The sequence below is a fragment of the Lonchura striata genome, chromosome 22, assembly GCF_046129695.1.
Source record: "Lonchura striata isolate bLonStr1 chromosome 22, bLonStr1.mat, whole genome shotgun sequence".
Classification (NCBI taxonomy): Eukaryota; Metazoa; Chordata; class Aves; order Passeriformes; family Estrildidae; genus Lonchura; species Lonchura striata.
This window is the reverse complement of record NC_134624.1, coordinates 7,074,853-7,098,197: the sequence shown is the minus strand read 5'-3', so window position 1 is coordinate 7,098,197 and position 23,345 is coordinate 7,074,853. Positions and strand designations below refer to the sequence as shown.

The 23,345-nt window shown below is 42.9% G+C and overlaps 1 protein-coding gene across 8 annotated transcripts in view; it reads left to right on the top strand.

Moving 5' to 3' along the window:
* The window catches only part of RAPGEF1 (Rap guanine nucleotide exchange factor 1), an 84,770-nt gene that overhangs the window by 18,631 nt on the left and 42,794 nt on the right, over positions 1-23,345 (top strand). For all 8 annotated transcript variants that reach the window (XM_077787889.1, XM_077787886.1, XM_077787888.1 and 5 more), the window contains exons 2-4: positions 13,286-13,425; positions 17,720-17,898; positions 20,577-20,733. In XM_077787889.1, the coding sequence (XP_077644015.1) occupies positions 13,286-13,425; positions 17,720-17,898; positions 20,577-20,733 (476 nt within the window). The remainder of the gene's footprint in view (positions 1-13,285; positions 13,426-17,719; positions 17,899-20,576; positions 20,734-23,345) is intronic.

The following is a 23,345-nucleotide window of genomic DNA, read 5'->3' as shown; positions in this document are numbered from 1 at the left end:
TGGTTTGGCTAGTAATTCTATAAAATAAACCTAGTAGCCCTAATTTTAGAAAATTAATGGGTTGATTTCTCTACTACTGAGCATTTATGGAGGCTCCAAATCCCTGTCTGTCTTGCTGTGGGAGGTAATTAAGAATATGGAGGAGCAGTTTCTTGGTTTGAAATACTGAAAATGACTGTAAGCATTCATGCTGTTGCGTCTGGAGAGCTCGTTAGGGGTGGTGAGGTTGGTTCTGCTGGGTCATTTGCTGTGAGCATTGGTCATTTCTTTCACAGTAACCTGTTTATTGCTTGGGCAGCTTTGCCAAACTCTTTACTGTGTGCTGCCTGTGACCAGCAGCATGTTTCAAGCCCATTACAGGAATATTATGTGGCTTCAGGATCACAATTATTCCATTTGTCCTTCAAAGCTGCTCCTGGTGACTTCAGGAGTTGAGCTGCCATCACCCAGGTGGGTCATCTGCCAATGATGATGTGTTTCTGCATCTGTTCTGTGTGAGCTTTTCACATCACTGATGCTGTCACCTGCTCTGAATCCCCTCCTCATCAATTTTTGCCATGAATTTCTGGCTTGTAAAATGAGAAACCATCACACGGTCAGTTTGGAGACACAGAGATGGCAGTTTTCTCATTAAAGGGGCAAAAGTAACATTCTGCAGATTTCTGTGTGCAAACCAGCTGGCTGTTTGGTGCTAGGTCAGGCTTTGTTTAGACTATGGATCAAATGTAAGCCTAGAGCTGTGCTGCTGGGTCTGGAGCTGGCTTTCCCTGCCCTGAGTTCCTGAATGACAAAGTATTTCAGTGGAGCTGGTGCTTCTTCGTTGGGTTGTTTTGCAAATGCAGACCCAGTTCTTGACAGGAGAGCACAAAATAGGGTTTTCTGCTTTACAATGGAAAATGTTGAGGTTATGTCCTGATATCTTATTACACAGGAGTGTCCTTTAAATAAAAAAAAAATGACAGTTCATATAAGAAAAATCTCTTCCTTTGAGGTTTGTTATCTACTTCTGTTCAACAAAGCTTGACTTTATCTTTGAGAAACAACTTCCCATATATATGAGAACTATCTCTAAATATTGCCCTTTTGCCTTTTAATTAGCTAAATTTATTCTGCAAGTAGACAGTCATATTCCAAAATAAAACTTTGTAGGGAGTTAACTGGGAATAATACATGTGAGTTTCCAACTTTCACCTTGATTCAAGCTTTCCAGGATGGAGAAGCCCCCTCATTATAAAGTCTGAGCTACAGGGTTCTTGTGGTTTTGAATGTTGCCTGTTTTATCATGATAAATTCTGGTGTGTTACAGTTTGAAGTGATTTCCCTAAAAGTAGATTTGTACAATTGCCAGAAAACCAGCTCAGCTCTTCACCTGCTCTGTTTTCTGCCAAAAATAGCAAATTTACTTGACTGTACTTGAAGAAATATTTTTTTTATATTTTTTTAAATTCTCTATTTTTATAAGTGATTTGAATCCCTGTTGAAAGTATCTTCTGTGAGGGCTGTCTTTCAAAGTTCCCATATGGGTTCAGTTTCATAATTATCATTGTGACTGCTATATATAGTGTTGGTCTTCTATCAAATAGCAGCAATCAAGCCTTGAGAGGTGTTTTATACCTATGGCTGGTGTGTTATATCAGGGACAGACATGGAAATGGTACTGGTTAAAGTCATACAAAGCTGCAGGAGCCTTTTGCAGATGGACTTAGGAGTTTCAATACATTTTAATAAAGCAGCTTTTCCCAAACCTACCACCTTTTTCAAATTTTGTTTCAGCCATATTCCAGTTCTGCAATCTTTGCAGTAGATATAAAAGTGGCTCTCAGGTTAATGAGGAATGAGGGCACATTGAGTGTCTTCAGACTTCTGGCTGTAGAGTTGCCAAAAATGAAGCAGGAGAGCTCTCTTCCATCTGTCATTCCTCTACAGAAATCAGCAGTTTAGAAGTGGACGTAGCTGAGAGTTTATTTGCTGAGCTTCAAAGTTCATGAGTATACAGAGGAGAAAAAAGGCAAAATGTGTGTTTGTTTGGGGAGGGAGGCAAAGTGAGTTTGCTGTGTAAATTTGTAAACAGGGTAGAAAGGAAAGTTTCCTGAAAACGTGCTAAAATAAATGAGGTCCAAGCTCAGATTGCAAATCTTGTGAAGTCGTGCAGGGTGTTGTGGGAGAGTGGTCCTTGTGTGGAGCAGATGTTCCTGGAGGTCCTGCAGTCAATGCCTGCAGTGTCTGATTCCCCCTGAAACCCCTTCCTCACAACACAAGGTTGTTTCCTCTGAGCAGAAAAGGAAAAAAAAGATTCTTTTTTACTACATTGACACAAATCTCAGTGCTAGATTCTTATACTGCAAAGTGATATTAATAAACATGGATCATATATATGAAGTCAGTTCTGTGCTTGCAACATTATAGGTGGTTGTCTTTTACTTGAAAGATGATTTATAGTGTAATTTTTTGTACTTATTGGCTGGATCCTGGTGTAGACTCAAAATCCAGCTGGGGTGAAGCTTTTGTGGGCAGGTTGTGCATTACCAGTTGGTAACAGTGATCCCAGAAGATCTGGGAGGTGTTCACCCTTCCACAGTGCCACAGGTATTTCTATAAACATCTCTTGATGTCTCTCTGAACCCAGCTGTGTGACATGCTGAATGCACTGCACAAATCACTGGGTTATTGCCTGTTTTTCACAGTGAAGGAGCATAAAGTTAATCACAGTGAAGCTTTGACAGGGCACCAGGCTCGTGCTCTCCGGAGGCTGCGGAGCACAGCCTGGCCTGACCCTGCACCACATGGCTCCAGGCCTCGTGGAGCTGAAGTTTCCTCTTACAAACTGGCTGCTGTTTTCCAAACAGACCTCCTAAAGCTCCAAAGTATTGCTCAACAGACCACAAACTGAAATTAGTATTGATTCACCTTTCAGGGCTGATGGCAGGATCGCCACGGAGTCGCACGTTGTGTTGCACAGGCTTAAATAGCTTTGGCAGTTGTGGGTTTGCTGTTTTGTCAAAACCAAATTAAATAGAAATACAAAATTATTTCTTATTTATAGAATCTCAAGGTCTCTCTACCACAGAATCTGGGCACTGGCTTTTAAAGCATGTTATTTTTCTTGGAGTGGGTCATGGTCTTTCGATGCATTCGTGTGTCTTCCTGGCTGGCTCTGGTCAAGATCTCACTTTTGAAAGCCAATGCCATGCCCTGAATGGGATGGGATATGATCAGGAAATGGGATGTTGATAAAAACATCACTGAAGTAGCCCCAAGATTTATTCTGTGATAAGAGAATAGTTTCAGCAAGATTGTAAAGAGATGCTGAGATTAGGTTCTGCTTTGGTTTTGGTGAAATCCAGCCTGAGTTGGGTTCCCTTTGGCTGTTGGGTTCTTGTATATGAGTATGGAAGGTACTTCTTCTTGAAATTCAGGCCAGCTTCCAGTGTGAGCAAACTGAAAGTTCATTGAAAAATTGAAACTGATTCTTAGTAGGGCCCCCTTTTGGGACTTTCCATTAAAGATGACAGTAACTGTTAAATACAGATAGGGCGATACAAGATATGCCAGCAAAGAACGATGTGCCAAAGAAATCAGGCTCAGGTATCCCCTTGTTAAGTGGATTTTCAGACTTGTCACTGCATTAGGCTGAGTAATATTCTGAAGCAGCTGGAGAATAGCAGCTTTTTCCTCAAAATTAAATTAACAAGTAATATTCTAGTGGCTCTTTTCTGCTGCTGAAACCTCAAGTCTTCAGTAGGCTGAGATGAGTAAGAGATGGGATGAATTCCTTCAGGCTTGTTGTTGATGTTTGTACAAATCTGATGGGGTTTGCTGCTGCAGAAACTCAGTCTTCTGTATCTTTCAAAGTCAGGATCTGCCAAAAAGAGTGGGGAGAACTGCAGGTGTTGGTGTCAGTATGCCTTTCCCTTGAAACCTGTTGACCATAGACCAGTGTAACCAGGAGATTCTAATTCAGGCATGAGGACATGGGATAAAATAGAAAGCTGCCACAAATAATTGTTTCCTGTTAAAGTAACTTTCATGTTTATGTGCAGCAGAGTGAAAGACAGACATCCCACTTAGACTCCCTAAGGTACTTCATGTTTCCTGCCATGGTGGTGTAGGGATATGCTAATCCTACAGCTAAGGAAGGGAAGAGGGAGCTCCCTCCTGGGCTGCTCAGTTCAATTAACATCTTGGTTTCCCCTTGCTGGAGGCACTGATGTTTCAAATCATGCTTATAGAAGACTAATATTTTCTCCTGCCCGTAGGCAGGCAATAAAGCTGGTGATTTGGTTGCAGATCCTATCAGGTATAGAACGAGTATGGAATTGAGGATATGGCCTGCAGCTCCTTAACCCTTTACAGAGCAGCACAACAATAATGTCAGAGCAGCTTCTGACCTGATTACATCAGAAATTTCACACCTGCAGTGCTGCTGTATTGCTTCACACACACACTTGTCTGGGTGTGTGGAGATAGAGAGCTGCTCCTTTGGGGCAACAGGAGAGCAGTACTTCAAAGTTGAGGGATTTGCATAGCCCTCCTGTGATGCCTTGTTTTATTGAGTAAGCAGTATTAGGGAAGTTTACACTGGTATTGCAGTGCCCCTAGGAGATAGTGCTGGCTTGGTTCCTGAAATTCATTTTTCTCTCTCGTGCAGAGATGTGAGCCCCCAGCATGGTGCACTGGAGTTGTGCAGACATGTTTAATCTTACTGAAGTGAATATCTGCTTTTCAGCATCTGAGCCCTGAGGATACAGTGCTAGTCAGAACAGTGAGAAATGAGGCTCCTGTGTGGAGAAGCTAGCTCATCTCGGGACATGCATGGAAAAGAGCTTACATCACACTTTCACCTGGACTGCTGCCCTTGATCTGTGGCACTTGCTAAAGAAGGAAGTAAAACCGAGCATGTTTAAGCAAATGCTTTCCATGTTTTCAATCTTATTTCTTGTGCTCAGCTCGGATGAGTGTGGGCGGTGGCTTTTGGGCAGGGTATAAGGTTCCTCCCAAGCCTACTAGAAAAGAGGGGTTATCTTTGCCATTCAGACTGAATGTGCAAAGAGTCTGTAATCAGAGGTCAAAAATAAAGATGACTATAATTAGCAATGTCCAAAGCAACTGGAAATTGTGTCAGGCAGATCTGAGCCAGCTTCTCTTTTTTTTTTTTTTTTTTTCCATTGCCTGATGAATGAGAGCAGAGGTTACTCTCCAAGGATGAAAGAGGGCTGAGTTTTTCCCATTCAGAGCCGGTGCTGTGGGGCAGACAAGAAGCCAAGGCTTCACTTACAACCTTGTCTGTCGGCTGTTGAACCTGTGGCCAGGTTGTGAGCAATTAGGCTTTCCCTATAGCATCTGAAATAATGCCTTTCTGCTTGGTGGCCTGCCAAGTGCCTGTGACGACATCCTGTCACCTTGGAGATGAATAAACAGCTTCAGCAACATTGGGTTATAATCTTTCAGCTCTGACTTTCAAAGCTGACGGCCGCAAGACTGAAACCCAAGCCCAGCAAAGGTTTTTTGGGAAGAACTTAAACGGGCTTGAGAGAATGAGAGGAGGGGAGAAGGAGCTGAAGCAGAGCTCGGTGATGAGGTTTTTGCTTGGCCATGGCAGTGGTGTCAATGGAATAGATGAGTTTGGCTCCCGGGCTCCCACAGCCCGGAGTGACTCAGGTGCTGCGCACGCACTTGTGCCTGCAGGGCTTTATTTTTAGATGTCTGAATCACTGTCATGACCATATCCTCCAGAAGCTGCTAGACAAGTGGGGATGCCCACGGACCCCATATTAAGTCATGTTTGGTGAGCAGGGAAGTTCAGCAGATTCCCTCTCAACCGTTGCAATTTCTGTGTTAGGAGCCGTTTGCTGAGGTAATTCAGATGCTATGCCTGGTAGCTGGATTATTTTTTTCATTTAAAACAAAATGTTTAGGTAACATCCTTGGTGGCTTTCATGGGTAGAACAGGGTGAGCAAGGACCACATTGTTCAGTTGGCGTAGGAGGCTACTTGAGTCTCTTGTTGTTCTAGTGCTGTTGGCACTGGGGGAGTTACGAGTCATGTTACCAGTGTTGTAATCCCATCAGTTCTCTGGGGCTTGCAGGGCTGTGCAAAATCAGTTCTTAGATGGGAAATTACCAGAGACTCGCCAGATGCTGCACAAAGGTTTGCTGGTGATTGCTGGTGTTTCTGCTTGGGGGTTGATATGGCACCAGTCTGCTGGAGCAGCTTTTGATAAAACACAGCAGAAGTCCTGTCTGCTGCTTATCAATACATTACAGTATCTTGTTCAAAAAGAAATCTCAAAGCCAGACTGAACTTGGGTAGCAGTTTTACTTCCTTAAATCTCTCCTTGTTTGATTTATTTTAGCTTTTTGCCTTTTAAATTTCTTTTTCCCCCTGTAAATCAGTTGAGCAATACTGCTGCAGTTTTCAGCAGGTAAAGGATTCCCGGTTTATCGGCAAACAAGGAGATTTCTCTATTCTGAAATACCAGCCAAAAAGAGTAGAGGGGGATCTGATCAGCTGCTCTGAACTTCTGCTTGCTGGATTGTGTGCATCTTCCTTGCAACCTGAAGATTTGCTTCCAGATATGATACTGAAGAAAGAAGAGATGTAGTGCTAATGCACCATAAAATTAATGTTGTTGACTAAGCCAGTCCTTTTCAGTGCAGTTGGGAGACATGGCTGAATTGATGAGTTACCCTCTCTGCCTTCCAATTCCCTTGCAAACACTGCGAGCTCTTTCCATGTGAGGTTGCTGCAGCTGGAGATCCCTCATTCATGGCTGCTTAGAAAGAAAAAAAAAAATCAAAATAAAAATGTGCTCTCTGACGAATAAAAATGTTTTGCTTCCTCTGGAGGCCCCAGAGGGCGGCATAAAAATAATGAAGCCTGTGAGTCAGTGAGCATTGCCTGGCCAGCTGAGAGGGAACTGAGCCTCCCTTTTCCAGAGAAGTTTGTGTGCTGTCATTGCACATCATTAATGCTCGCTGGTTTATGCTCATTCACTGTAATGTTGCCAGAAAAGAAAAAGGGCAGTCGGGCTTTCCGCTCCCAAAAGCTGGCTGCTTCCAAGGTGACGTGATGTTGGAGGAGAAGTTCCTTTAGCACTCGAGAATGATTGTTTGATTCTCAGCTGCCCTTCCTCCATCGTTTTCCTCTAAAACCTGGCAGCTCTCCTAGCAATTGGATTCCCTGGAGAAGGACTTGGAGCAGCTTACAAACAACTCCACCTAAGGTACAAAGGTTAGGGTGGGCAAACTTCCTGATTGACACCGGACCCTCCCTTTTTTTTTTTCCTTTCCAGGTCCCCTACCAGGTCTTTTTTTGTTTCTGCTTTAATTCTCTTGCTTCAGTCTCTGGGGATAATGGCAAAGTTGAGGAAAGCAAACTCACAGAGCTGGGAGTAGTAGGTCTGAGGCTTTTGAGCACCCATGATGCAGCAGTGATATGCTGATACACTTACAAGGGATATTTTAATTCTGTTCTGTCGCATTCTGCCTTTTCTGTACTCAGGATCCCAGTTCATCCTTTTGGGAACACACAGCATTGCACAAGTGCTGCATATCAGCATTTTTAGGCTTCTAAACATCCTCAGGACTTCTGGAGAAAGAGGGTGCGAAAAGTAGCTGAAGGTTGTTTGCAGTGTAATGGGAGAGCTAGCAGCACCTGCAGGTGTGAAAGGGTGGAGAATTTATCTGGGGTCCTCCTCATCTGTTCCTTCAATCCTCCTTGAAACCTTGTGCTTTCTCTCCACCTTCATAGACACTTTGGCAGGCTTAAACATTTTGTCACAAGACAGGATTATTAAAATTTATTTTTACAAGTGCCCCTGCAGTTGTTTTCTCTTGCCCACAGCTCACTGGTGAGCATCACACTGTGCCTCCTGTGCCAGTTCTCCTGCAGAGGAGCTCTGCTGTTTCCTGCAAAGCTCAAAGGCTTGGATTTTCTGTCAGTCACTGATTTTAATATTTGCATTACAAGAGAGCCCAAAAGCTATAGCCAGGGCACAGCCCCCCTGATCTGTGAGCTTACAGGTATGTAACAGATACAGCCCTTGCCCTAAGGGTGGAAGGAAGCTGTTGGGAATTCTAGTAATATTCCTATACAATCTAGGAAGATGTTTGCTTTGCAGAATGTTTTGTGATTATTGTGGTAAGCTCGCATCTGCCTGTCTGCCCATCCTGAGTCACCTGTTTTCCTGTGTTTCTGAGAGCAGAATTGCTTCTGCAGTAAGCCCCAGAGCCTCTCGCTGGGTGCTGCATCACAGCACAGACATCCTCAGCAGAAAGGTCATTTTGAACTCTGGCTCGTTATTTTTGCCTTTTGCTTCAGAACCCCTAAAGTCCCTGTCAGCTAGGGTTTAGCTGAAGCCTTGCAACTTGCCTTTTGTCTTCTCAAATGATGGAGCTGAGCCCAAGGGAACAAATGCCATTTTAATGGGCATTGTTGTGTAACTCATTACATAAGTCACTGTTGCCTTCAAAGGACTCGTGGCAAAAGTGGCAGGAGCAGTTGATTAAAAATGTGCACAATAGCTTCATTATGACATAGGGAGAGATGTCCGCTGATATTTTTAATCTGATAGTTTTTAAATATGTGCATCCAGCAGAGACCTAAATGGCCTTTGAAAAAGGAACCATTTGTGGAATAAGATTTTTAGATTCCACTTCGTTCTTTCTAACAAGGTGCAAGAGTCAGGACAAGCTGGAAAATTAACTATAACCCCTTTTTTAAGGTTGTGTCCCCTCTAAAGCTGCAGGGTTTTGGTGTCCAAACACACATAGAGAGAAGATGGAGGGTTTAGTTTTTCAGGTGAAGGAAAGAAAAGGTACTGTAATCTAAAGTTTGTGGGGTTTTAAATAAGTCTATATTCAATTAGTTTTATATGATCCAAGCACTAGACAGGTTGAGCAGCTTGTCCCAGCTGTTGGAGCCTCCCTGCCATGGAACAGTAGTGACAAAAACAGGACCAGGAGGTGCAGAAGCAGGCAGGGCATTATTTCCCATTTCTGAAGGTTCCCATGTGCTGGTTACACGAGGCTGGCGAGTGGCACCCAGCAGATGGAAATTCTGTTATGACTGAGCTCTGTAAAAGGCTGAACTTTCACTTTGACATTAAAGCAGATAATTTGCTACTGGCTTAGCTTGGTGGAATTCACCAGCTTGTGTGTGTTTTGACTTATTCTGGCCTTTATTTGAACTCAAGTGGAGAGTAACCATTTGACTATGGCAGAGGTGGATGTTGGGCTTTGACTTGCAGGCTTTCTCCTAAGCATCCTTAGTTTCTTTTCCCACAAGCACATAAGCTGATTTATCTGCCTTCCCTTTTAACCTGAAACCTGCAGTTCTTTCCTCACCACATTTAGCTTTCTGTTGGCAAACTGGCAGCAGCAGCACCAGTTGCTGGAGTTTGGGGCGTGGTGGGGAATCGGGTGGCTCTGAGTTGGCCGTGGTCTCCTTAGCCAAGGTGTGCCTGGTCCGGGGGCTGGGGGGATACTGCAGACCCCTCTGGGCACAGCTGGCAGCAGGGCTGGTTGGATCAGGCCTGTCAGGTGAGCTCCTGGTGGTGTGTGTGTGGTCAGACCCCAGACACGAGCCTGGGAGCTGAGCAGGGCCATGACTCAACAGCTGGAGCACGTTCAAGTACGGCGGAGTGGGAGCCTCTCTGACAGGGGATGGAATTAGCTATGAAACGAGTGATGTTGTGAAGCTCCCAGTCAGAAATCAAAAAACTCAGATCTCTAATAAAGACATTTTGAAGGGCTTTTTTTTCCAGTTGTGCGCAGCAGCAGAGAGCATCCAGACAGGTGAAATATGAGGGGATGGAAAGTCAGGGGTTCCTTTGAGACAGAAATACTTTGATACAACTTTTTTCTTTCCCCCTTCCAGTTGAAATCACTTCATTGAGTTTATTACCCTGACTTTTCCCATTCATCTCACAAATATTTTGACTCTTCATAGAAGTAAGTGTGGGGTACCCTCCTCCTGCACACCAGAGAGGAGAAAGCCACTGCTGAGACTCCAGCTAAACACTGCTGGCTATTCATCAACAAGAAGTGAGGGTAATATGATAGAATAATTTCCAGTGGGCAAGCTCCCAAGCTAAGAACAATCTCAATGCTGCATTAAGGGGTTTGGTTACTGTAGATAGGCAGGAAGGAGCAGAGGGACAGAAGTGGTTTGAGCATTGCCATGGCTCTGTTTTCTGTATGTTATCAAATTATTTAATCTGTAAAGGCATTCTCTGCTGTTTGAACTTTTTAACTGGACAGACACACAGGACACGTAAGATATTTCAATTAGGATATAGTATTAAAAAAATAACTTTTTCAAAGCAGTGCTGTGGTAACCAGTCTAGGATGTTTTGCTCAGCTGTGCTCTTTGGAGGAGAGTTTCAGGCTTTGTCTGTAAAAGCTTAGGTCCCTTACACCTGTGAGCTGGAATCCCTTCCTGCTCAAGTGTCACTTCTCTTTTATACCACTTCATCCAGATTCATTACAAAGCAAATTCTGTTTATAATGCTTGAATGATGTATCAGCTTGCAAACTGTAAAGCCCAGTGTGCCGAATAATTCTGTTGGCATTCACTGAACACAATCACAGGAGCTCCACAGCTCGATCCATGAACAGGGGGAGAGGCCAAGGGCCGGCAGAGTGATGGAGATGCTGTACCAGAGTCACTGACTCACCCTCTGCTCTGTTTAGACAAGTTGCTTCACCTCTGTGCCTGCTTCCCATCTGCAGAGTGAGGTTAAGGCCTGACTGTTTAAGGATGAGAACGATGTGTTTGTAATGTGCTTGGAACAAGAAAAGCGCTATTTTAAGTGCTAAGTGTAATTGAGTGTGAGAGAATATTGGTTTGTGACTCATTTGTTTAACTGCAAATGCATCAGAAACTTGTGAGCAGATGAGAGCTGGAAAGTGCTTGGTGTAGACAGAAAGCCATGGCAGTAAAAAGCTGCATTAATTTGTGATCTTCAAAGCAGGACTTAGCAGGGCTGTTCAAACAGTAACGTTTATTATTTTTGCAAATGTCAGCTGGTTTACTTCACCAGTACTATTTTAAGCAGTTCCTATTCTGCTCCAGCCACTTGCTTCTGTCCTTGCTGTGTGTGTCTATCTCCCCTCAGACTGTGCCACACAAATTATTTGTTGTGACCAAAGGATAAAAAGAACAAAGGGGTAGTGGTTGGCTGGTGGTGGTGGTGAAGAGGATCTGCTGTCAGCAGAAAAGGAACTTTCTCTGATGGCAGCTCCTTTTGGAGGTTCCTGACCATGCAGACACATTGGTTCAGCCATTCACATGCTTGCCACATGAAGCTGGGTAGAGATGTCTAGTGGCAGGGAGGAAAGAAAATGTTAATCTTTTAAAATCTTTCTCCCTTCCAAATATCTTGTCTCTACAATGCAAAATTATCACCATAGGTGACCAAGGGTTTTGTAGGCACTGAGTGTTTTCTTACTGAGACCTGCAGTTTGGATCTCACTGCAGCCCATGGAGGAGCCAGACATAATTTGTTGCTGTCACCATTACTTCCCTGTAGATTAATTATTGTAATTGTTTGCCAGTTCTCAAAAAATTAATTCAGAGCCATGACTTTTCATGGCAAGCGTGCATGTGTGTGCAAATATGGAAATTCTCATATGGTGTATGGAATAAATGCAAATTATTTTCTGGGGAGGAGCTCAAGAGTGTTATCACAGCAGCCAGGAACTCTCTTCAGTGGTGACCTTCAGCACCCTGTGGAGACGAGAGGTTTTAAAGGTTTGGAGATCCTCTTGTGGATGTAAAGCACTGACGTAAATTGTTGCTAAGTTGGGGTGCCAGCTGCTGTAAGTGATTCTTCAGAGGCCAACTGATACGCCTGGATTTATCTGCAGTGGCCAAGGTTTTTAGTGCCTCCCTCCTCAGAGCACTAAGCAGGACTTTAGGATACAAAGAAAACCTGGGAAAACATTTACTCCTGTAAGTGGAGAACAGGTCTGCAGCCAGCCCAGATTAGGATCGGTGCTCATGTAGCTTCCATTTGTAGGATGCCTGCAAAATCTTGGTCTGGGGGACATACCTAACCTGAGTGCTGGTGGGTGTGCTCACAGAGGTCAGAGCTGCTGCCAGGAAACCAGGTTTAAAGGGAGACAGGTTCTTTCCTTGAGCTGTGGTTGGTGGTTTTGAGTATGAGGAGCAGCACTGCTCTGTGGTGTTTAGCTGCTGGGTGCTAGATTTGACTCAGCAGCATTTGCTGTTTGCAGTCTGCATGCTTAATGAGGTGCTGCAGTGCTGCATGCATGGGGCTGTCCTCTGGACTCATTACAGCCAGTGCACTTAATGCTCAAAGAACCTAAAAGAAAAATGAAACATACGGCAAAACTGTGTACTTTCCTTGATAATGTAATTAGAGACAAGTTGGGGAACTTCTGCTGAATTATCTGGGTCACTAGAGAGCAACTCAGACCTTAATTTATTAAAGTGCTCTTTGCTCAAAATACTCTCTAAATTGCTCTCTACAAGACAGCTTAGTTTTATTTAGCTTCATGGTTAAACAGATAAAAATGTATTTCAGCAGTATGTCTGCGTACGGCATGATTGCAAACCTTTGAGACTTCTTCTTTTAGGTATTCAAAAAACAATGAAAATACAATTTTTGAAAGGGCTGAGCACTTCTGCAGTTCAGTTTCTTGAAGGATGCGCTGGTATCAAAGGGGTTCCTCTGTTTTTTTCTGGTACACTGGAAATGAAATCCATTGCAGATGACAAGGGCTGGCATTTTTGTTCAGATTATCCGTGGGGCCACATTCAAAATTGGTGCTGCAGAGTGGGTAGAGATCAACATCCTGGCAAGGGCATGACCTGGGATTGTGGCACTGACCTGCAGCCAAGGGCTGTGAAGGAGTCACTTCATCCCCTTGACTCAGTTGCTCATCTGCCAAAGAGGCACGATGATTGCCTCCTTTGTAAAGTACTTCAGGACCTTCTGCGGAGAAGTGCTTTGAAGAGAGGTGTTTTTCCTCTTCCCTCCAAGGCACAGAGCAGTAGCAGTCCCACTGTCCCTGCCTCTGCTTTGCAGTGTTCCTGCCTCCAAGGGAAAGCAGGAAATGCTGGTGATACTGTGGTTGAGGAAAGCAGGAAATTATGGTGGTGTTGTGGTTTGAAACATAATATAGAGCAGTAGCTTATTCGTTATTATCTTCCACTTAATAAATTTACATGGTGCAAGTGTCTTCCAGACAGATAATGCTGTAACATCCCTGGTTTCAACATATTTGCCTTAATCCAGTAATGCTTTTCTGTGTTTTTCTAGATTCTGAGCGTTCCCATCTCTCCTCGTTCACAATGAAGTTGAAGGGCAAGTTTCATTCACCCAAAATAAAGAGAACACCCTCAAAGAAAGGAAAGCAAGCTGACCTGACAGTGAAAACACCAGAGAAGTCAGTGAACAAAGTAAGCAAAGGCCATGTTCTGTTATCCTGATGGTTTCTTGCTTCCTGGTACTCAGTTTATCATAATCTGATGTGTGAATTTGTCCTCTGCATAATTCTGCAGCTCAGGGATCCTCAGGGCCACTTTATGGTTGCCTATAAACAGCACTGTGTAGTATTAAATCAAGATGTGTGCTTCCCTTTGGAGAGCATGATGAGACCTCCTTCCATAAGCATTTAAATATCTCATTATGGAACATGGTGTATGGCCTGACACATCCTCCCCACACGCACACCCTGTGGGTTATGCTTACAGCTTCCAAAAAACTGCCTGGTTTTGGGGTGTGATCCTTTCAAAAACCCCAGACCCAGGCCAGCACATCCTTGAAGCTGGTCCAAAGATGTGCTCAATCTCTGATGACACCAGCAGGGAGAGTCACACAGAAGTGTTGGAGCAGCTGCTGATCCAGCACCATGTTCCTCACACCAAATGTACTCCAGGTCCTCTAAGAAATGAGGTCACAAACTGATCTGTGTTATCTCCTCTCCCGTTGTGACCTGATTATGGAGCTGGAGACTTTTCTCTGTGACAACAGTGTTGCAGTCAGTTTTCAAGTACAAATGGAAGCCAGAAGTTAAGAACAGTTGAGGTTGTTTTGGATAATTAAACATCATTCTCAGCTGTTCAAAGTCTCATCCAGTGTGCAGCGCCAGACATGCAGAATTTTTCAGATTATCTCTGTTGAGAGTTGTTGTGGAGTTACTGAGAGCAGCCAGCAAGATAAAGTTTTCTTAGGCTGTGTGACTTGCTTAACACCCAGAAAAGTCTCTGCAGCCTTCCTCACCCTATTCTGCTCCATCAGGTAGAAGATGATGACAGTTTTTTTTTTTTTTTTCCCAGGAGGCTGTGGAAATGCTTTCTAGGGAGCCAAACACCTTTCACTGCTGAGTACTATTTAGAAATAAATATTAAAAAAACACAAAGCAACAGTGAGAGTACTCCTTGAAGGCTTTTAATTCCAATGATGTTTCAGGATGGTATCTTGAGATAATTTAGTGGCCTACTTTTAAATTGATGTGTGACCACATTAAATACATTAGAAAATGAAGAGCCTTTTTCAAAATGTGGTCTATAGCAAATGCATGTTAATAATAGATGAAGTCTCTGCTGTTCTATTTTTCCCCTAAAAACAGTGCAAGAGGATTTACTAATAAGCCATGCTGGACATTAAAATATTTTTTTGTACAGATTGGGAATTTTTAAATTGGAAAACAAAACACTTGACATTTTTTTTATTACTGTACATGATTATTTAATCTGCATTCATTTTTATACTGAGAAATATTGTTGATTTCTGGCTCATTCCTTACCTATTTTAATAGCTACTGCCCAACTAATCAATTAGTTGGATGTAGTCAGCTCATTTGCTTTAGTGGAGGGAGTGGGAAGAGGATGTGCCTGGATTGTCGCCAGGTTTTCTCACTGGAACAGACATCAGTTGACAAATGGGAGATCTTCTGTCAGAAGGCTCACTTGATAAACCAAATATCATCCTTTTCTCCCTCCCTCTTAACTATTTAAGATGCTATTTTTGTGCTCTTGAAGTAGATAATCACCGTAGAGCAGAAATAGCAATACTAAAAATTAATGTAAAATCACAATGTATAAGCTGAAGGATATGCTCAGCTCATGCAAACATCATCATCTCCTGTTTCCCTTTATGTCTGGAAGGGGGCAACATTGGGGGTGTTCTTTTCACAACCTTCTTTTGTCCCCTGAACCCTATCTGTGATTCTTACCCTGTTGTAGGACCAGGACTGTCCTTCAGTGTTATATACAGACTTATGATAGGTTTTACACTGCCAAAATGTAAGGAAAAAGAGGATGATTCCAGCTTTTGTAATTGGGTGTATTCTGTACAGCTCACTGTGACCCTTTCAGCTGTGTCTCATACATGATGCATTTGCAATTTGATTATTAAGGGAAAATTTCAGAAATCATCCAAAAATATCTATATGTGTCAGGCAGGGAGTGGAGAGATGTTGTTTTGCCTGAGTTGTAACTTTTTCCCATTTAATGCCTAAAAGAGATATGGGTGGTTGCCCCATCCCTGGAAGTGTTCCAATGCAGGTTGGACAGGGCTTGGGGCAGTCTGGTCTGGTGGAAGTTGTGGCAAGGGGATAAAAGTGAGATGAGATTTAAGGTCCCTTCCAACCCAAACCATTCCATGGTTCTGTGCACACCTACAAATGATGCCTTTGGGCCTTGGGAGAGGATTCATTACAAAGTGCTCCTGGGGAATGTCACCCAAAGGACTAGCAGGGGGAAAAAAACCAAACAAAATAAAAACAAACAAACAAACAAAAAAACAAAACAAAACCCACCCAAAACAAGTGTTGTGTCCCCGCCAGTGTCCGGTGGCTGGATTCACATCCCTTGGTGTGCTCAGCAGAAGGATTTGTGTTTCCAGTTGTCATTCTCAGCCCTGAACTCTGTCAGGCCCATCCCTTCTGCACACCAGCACACCAGGAGAGTGTTTAAGCTATTAAGTCACAAGCCTTTCTACAGGAAACAGTTGTTGAATGAAACCCATAAACAGCCATGGGAGCAGGAACTGCAGTCTGCATTTTTTGACTACTGTTGGAGAGCTTTGACTGCTGGACCATGGTCCTGCTTACCCAGGGAATTCACAGACCAGACTCTCTGATCCCTAAATTGTGTGACATTTCATATGAAGTGCAAAACCTTGGAAGAGGCCGAGGTTCTCCATAGATTAATGGCTGAACTCAATGATCCTGGAGGTTATCTCTGACCTAAATGTTTTTAAGATTCTGTATCCTGGAATAAACTCTGCAGTGGTGAGGACACATCCCTACAAAATGGGAAATGTCATTTTTTATCCCAGTGAGTTGCCAGGATGCTCCTCAGCAAGGGAGTTCAGGGCACTGTGGGCTGTAGATCAGGACTTGAGGTTCCTGGCAAGAAATGTTGTCCAAAGGGGAAGCAGCAGCAGATTTTGGGCACTGCCCAGATGAGATGGAAAATGACAGGGTGGTTTGCAATTCTTGGATTGGGACTTAGACTTCTGAAGTTGGAGCTAGATGGAACTTGGGATTCTAACCCTTTTATGCAACTGGCCCCAAATTACTAACCAGTGCTGTCTATAAATTGTTCTTCCTAAAACCTTTTGGGCTGCTGGTCTGATTTTGCAGAAAAGCAACAGTTTAACAGCTGACAAGAATATGGGGAGCACACAATGCCCATAGGTCATTAATTCCTGAAGCTGAATTTACTGAGGAGATAATGGATGAAATCTGTCTCTGCTAAGCTCTCTGCTCCTTTTCTAGCAGTGTTCAGTAGTTAATTTAAATCTCATTTAGAAACTACTTGTGGCCTTAAAAGTCCTCCAGGCATCCTGTTGTAAACTTTTAAGAACTATCACAGTCCAAAATGCCATTTAGGTATCATGTATCACTTCTGAATTTCCTCCTCTTGTGTTTGTGATGGCACAGAAATTAGTGACCACAACTCAGCTTTATTCCAGTGAATTGTTCCCTTCTGCAACATTCATTCACCAGTGCCAAAACTTAGCTTTTACAGTTGGCCCTCGTGGAAATTGTGTGAGTTCTCTTGTTCCAACAGCATCACAAAATGATTCAGGTTAGAGGCTAATCAGAGTGGAGTTTATTTGGGTGTTTTCATGTATTTTACAAGGACGTGTAGTAATTGCACAAGGGGTGTTGCCTTTCAATTGGCAGAGGGCAGGGTTTAGGTTAGATAATAGGAAATTCTTCCCGATGAGGGTGGTGGGGCCCTGGCACAGGTTACCCAGAGCGACTTTGGCTGCCCCATCCCTGGAAGTGTCCCAGGCCAGGTTGGATGGGGCTTGGACAGCCTGGGATGGTGAAAGGTGTTCCTGCCCATGGCAGGGGGTAGAGATGGGCTTTATGATCCCTTCCAACCAAACCATTCTGTGAAATGTTTTTTCTTTCACTGGCCCAGTTTAGGGTATGGGTTTCAAAGCAGAGTCCTTGATGTCATCAGTGGTGCTAATCTTAGCCCAAAACTGATCAAGATCAGCCTTCAGTTTGGAATGCAGGTAATTCTGAAGGTTAAAGTGAGGGTTTAATCTTGCACTACGGATTCCTTTGAAAGAGTAGTAATTCAATTTAAAGGTGTTTGTGGTAGAAGGGGGTTTTTGCACTCCTCCTGGAACACACCTCAGTGTCACCAAACTTTGGGTTTGTTAAAGGAACTCTACCCTTAAAAGTACTGAAATTTTAACATATCTCTCCTTTTCTTCCCTCCTCTTCAGAATGTATCATGGCTAGAGGAAAAGGAGAAGGAAGTTGTCAGTGCCTTGCGCTACTTTAAGACTATTGTGGACAAAATGGCAATTGATAACAAAGTGTTGGAGATGCTGCCAGGCTCAGCAAGTAAAGTGCTGGAAGCCATCCTGCCCTTGGTGCAAACTGACCCACGCATCCAGCAAAGGTGAGTTTCCTTTTTGGGTTTTGGGACCATGAGAGACCAACAGGCTCCTGCTTTATCTGAGGAACCACATCACAAGAGAAGCTGATGAAGTGGCTGCTATTTTTACTAATTATGTGGTGGTTTTCAGACATCATTTAAAAGCAGATTCCCTGCTGTGAAAGAATCTCATGCTGTGGAAAGATAAAGCAAATCAGGCTGCTTTCAGAGTGGAGGAAGGGATGGTTCTTAGCATAAACTTGGAAATTAATTGTTTTCTAGAGGGAGATTCTCTTCAGATGCTATTCCTGTTTCTGCAGTCCATGGTGGTATCCTAAAAGCTAACAAATCAATAGCTTCACCTGAAAAAGGAGTTTATCTTCAGAGTAATCCTTTTCTGTGCTCATTTTATCCACCCTGATATTACAGAAGTCTGAGCCTGCTCTCTTAACTGCTTTTTTTGGATTTTGCTGGATCAGATACAGAAGTAAATAGATGTACTTCAGCAGATTAACCAGTCCAAGTTCATTCCTGCCTCACTCAACAGATTATTGTTTTATGTTTTAACAGATTATGTCTATTACGTTTTTACCAGTTAGGCAGTGGGTTTGAAGCCAGGAAAGAAATAGAAATTTGGCAAAGCCAAGCTCAGCATAGTTTGTAAGAATTTGTGGTGTTGCCAAGCCACAGAGATATTGTTGGTGTTCATCCCATGGGTGCTGGAGCAATTGATTTGAAACAGAAAACAAACAAACATTGTTGAATAATACTGAAAGAGCAAAGTTAACACAGAGAAAAGCACAGAACTAAACAGAGAAATGCAGGTGTTTGGTTCCTGAAGTCCTGCCAGTTTTTGTGCTGTTCCTGTTTGTTTCTCATTAAATATCTCCAAATTTTTTTTTCTTTCAAGATGCTTATTTCAGTGCTGGCACAGGGAAGGTTTATAATGTAGTTGGGGTAGCACTGGGTGCCAAATACTTTGCAAATAGAGATGGTCAGTTGTGTTTGGCCCCAGTGCTGAGGCCAGGGCTGCTCTGGCAAAAGGAAGGAGAAAATGGATGAGTATCACACCTGTGGCTGGGACAGGTAAGATCCAGTTGAGGCTGGATCTGTTGACCCATAGTGAGCAAATCTGTTAAAATGGGAATATCCTCTACACAGTGATAAATCTCTCTTTCTAGAAGCACTGTGCATTAAAGCACAGATCCCATGTCCATGCCCTGCCTTGCTTAGCCTCCCAAAAAACCCAGATGGGGATCTGGCTTTCTCAAAAAGCCATGTCCTGCTCTCCCTACCTGTGTACTTCAGTGGCAGGACACAAAGGGCTGACTCTGATGGCAAGAAAAGTGAGCAAGACTTGTGTCAGTGACACAGAAATCCCTATAAATATTGCTGGACTTCTTTTTACTTTAAGGGAAGCATTTGCATCAAGGAAAAAAGTAATTAAATCTTGCACAAAATGGGCTTTCAATTACTGCCTCAGAAGGAAGCAGACTGAAGATTAATGGCAAAGAAATCAAAGCCTTAGAAAGAGATGGGGAGGGCCCTGCTTAGGAACTATCTCCTACCAAGCTAATTTTATTTCAAATGAGAACAAATGGCAAGCAGCAAACCTTAAAAAAAAACCCCAAACAATCAAGTCCTTGCCATTGTTTGTATCCCCTGGTTGAAACTTGACAGTAGTTCTTTCCCCAGTCCTGCAGAGCTCATTCACCTAAATAAACTCATTGGAGCTCGTGGGCTTGATTCTTTTCTCACCGATAATGAAGTTACTGGAGTTAAGCCAATGTAGAATGGATACCAGAGAGAAATGGGAGGATTTGGAACAACTTGTATCAGTAATGATTGCAAGATTACACCTTCTCTTATCTGTTTATGGTTTTGATGCAGTTTGAAATTGATTTAACGTGACAAAGAATTGCTGAAGCATTGCCATCGGCAGAGCTGTTAACACACCTTGTTTAGTAATGAAGTCAGTGTTTTCAGAATGGCCAGGAAAATGCCTGGGAGCACTGTTGTTACAGTTAACTTTTATTTAAAGTTGTCATCCTTCCAAAAGTTTTTTTTTTCCCTTCAGAACAATAGATTAAATTCTGTTTCTCATTAAAAACAAAACAAAGCAACACCCTTCCTCTTTCAAACCTGAAATTCATTCAGTTCAGTTTCTCTAAAGAAGTAATTTTAATTACATGTTTTCAGGCATTATAAACAGCGAGGCAGTGATTTGTAAAGGAATTAATAGAGTCAGCTCTCAGTGGTCCAAGGTGGTTTTGGGGAGAGCTAATAAGGAAGAAGGATAATACTGAAATAACATAGCTTCAACTTAAATGTAGAGCTTTAATGCTTATCTTTAACATTTAGGCATAGGATGGAGCTGTAAATTAAGATGGAAAGAATTTTTTTTAGCATTGCGGTGTTAATCTGCATCCTAGATAATTCCTTCTGATACTTGGGGATGAGCTGTTGGTGGTTTGTACCTTCAAACTGTCATCATTTGGTGCTAGAGGACGGGAGAGCAGCTGCAGTGGAGGAGCAGCCTGAGCTTTGTCACCTGCTCAACACGAATTCTGAGTGTCAGAGAGCAAAGCAGTGAAACGCACAGTGTGAAACTCACTCTCGTAACATTCTAGAACATCTCCAAAATTTTTTTTTTTTTTTTTTTTTGTTCTTCTTTTTCAACTGCTCCCTCTCCTGCTGTGCAGTTCTGCCATCTCATCCTGCTACAGCCGAGTGTACCAGAGCCTGGCCAACCTCATCCGCTGGTCTGACCAGGTGATGCTGGAGGGGGTGAATTCAGAGGACAAGGAGATGGTGACAACAGTCAAGGATGTCATAAAAGCTGTTCTGGATGGAGTCAAGGTACATGAGACAAATACTGTAAATTTTATTATAAAGAGCATATAATAATGTATTTTTGAAGAGGTCTGTGTAAACTAGATTTTTAAGTGCAGGTAAAATATGAAAGTCCTATTTCTGCCTTCAGTAAACTACCACTTAAATCAACTGTTCCATAAGCAATGTTCCTCCTTGGAGTGCTAGTTAAAGACTAGCACAGTTTGGCTCTGAATGTGAACTTCTGGCATGTTCAACCAGGCATTTAGATGAATTGGAAGAAGCAATGGGTCTTTCTTCAGTATTGCATTGAATTTTCAGAGAGTCATTCCCAGTCTCCCATGCAGATTATGAGATGTGGTTTGCACATTTTCTATCTCAGCAAAATAAAAGGAAAATGCTCCCTGTCAATGCCCATAGAGAATGAAAGACTGCAGCTCCATTTTTTAAGAGAAATTCCAAGGGATTTGTCAGTGATACATCCCCACTCTAAGCAGCTGGATTAGGGTGTGGAAAAGGTGATGAGCTCAGCTCAGTTTTCTGGAGATTAGTTTTACATTGCTAATGGAACCGTTTAACAGAAACCTTTGTGTCCATTGTCTGACCTGCTCGTAGCATTCCCTCCCTGTTCCACCCTGGAAAAGCTCTTGGCTGCCCTCCTGCCTCCTGGGAAGGTTCTTGTAGCCATTATTTCTGTGTCCCAGGCTGTCTCTGGGCTGATCACTCACCTGCCCTAGCAGTGTTGCTAAAAGTTTGGTTGATCTGGGCTTCAGGAACCAGTGGACAGACTCATACCTCCTGGGAATCTTATTTTGGAAACTGTAGAGGAAGTTAAATCTCTTTCAAGAGCAGGGCTGAATTTAAAGGGGAATGTTTAAATCAACTGTACAAGGAAAATTGGGATAGAGTTTAAGAACTGCAGCAGGTGCTTCACCTGGAGTTATGCATCAGGAGCAGGTACCTTCCACTGTACTCAGACTCAGCTTTATTAAATGGAACCAAATGTAAAAATGAATTGGATCTCCCAAGCTTTGATTATCACATTTTCAGGCCTCTTGGTTTGGTGTCCGCATCATCTGGGTATCTCTTTAATGTCACTCAAACACAGATACTAAAATCTGCTATTAATTTACAAGCCTTTTAAATAAGTATCTTTGAGACAAATAATTTATAGCACCTAAAGAACATGGATTTTCTAGGATTATTTTGCACACTATGCTCTTTAACTTTAAGCTACACATTTTAAAAGTAAAGCTGATCTTAAATTTGCACAGCAGGAGAGAGGAAAAGAGTTTAGCCTAAAATCTCAGCTGCTGTTAGTGCTGGAATTCAGCAGCAATTTGCAGGATGTGAAAATCTGTGCTGTAATTTCCCAGCAAATGGTGAGTTATCACTGACTGAATCTGCACAATCCTAGGGAGAGATGTGTTATCCCAGATCTGGAACAGAGTTGTGTGGTCTCATGGCAGGAAACTTGGGCACACAACTTGGGAGTTGTTCTTTGACTTTAAGCCATATTTAAACCCTTGGTACCTGTTGCCTTTCAGCCAGAGCTGTGTCTTCTGCAGACTGGGGAAGGTCTTGGAGGTCTTTTCATGAGCCAGCCCAGCCTGGGAGCACATGAACATGTCCATGGGCTGTGGAGCCCTGCTCAGCACCATAGATATATCAGTCTCTGCTTTGTTTTTAGATTAAAAGTTATTTTGGCCTTCCAGTTGGAGCTGGCTGATGTCTGGCCAGCCTTAGAGCAGATGTGTGGCTGTCTGGGGAGATGGGAGAGTATTTGCCCATCAAGAGGTCAGCAACTGGAAGCAGCATGCTTTCACCTCCTGCACAGCAAGGAACAAAGTTTATTTTAGAAAGGCCAAGCCACATTTCAAATCTGGAAGCAGAACTGAGAAGATGGAGACTTCTCTCCACAGCAGAGCCTATTTGGTTTTTCTGGCAGATAACACACGATCCACTTCCACGTTTCAATGCTTACTTCTTTATTTTCGGAATTAAGTATAAAGGAGATTCTTGTTCACCTCTGTTACTTGATATTTTGATCTCAGGTTTTAGGGCTTTGCTAGGCAGGAAAAAAATTGCTTGGTTTGATTACATAACTTTTCAAAAATCCATCTCATTGTGGAATTTTCAGCTTGCTGAAGTAGCATAGTTTGTAGAGTGGCTTTAATTATCTCTAATTACTGCTGCAGGAATCTCTTTCCTTGTTGATAAGGAATAGCATAATGTGCATCTGGCTCAGTTGTGTGCACATTACCTCTGTGTGTATGCTAAAGATTTTGGCTTGATTTCCAAATGCTAGTTCTCATTTGGGGATAGCAGAGAGGAGAAACATTCAGGGTCTGGTGATATTTGCAAAGTTGGAAGGGGAACTGATCCTCTCAGGTAATTGCAGTCATGCATTGGTGCTTCCACTGGAAGGTGCTTTGGGTTTTTTTCCCCCAGTCCTAATGATTTGAATAATTCTGAAGATACTTTTGAGCCAAATTGGATTGCTTTTCTCCTGTTTTAACCTGCATTCCCATGTGGTAGACCACTGGGTGTCCATTATGACTGGCAAAATAGGAAAATGGAGCACTTCAGTCCTGGGGCTCCTCAGCACTGCTGCAGCACAAGCCACCACCACGGTCTGC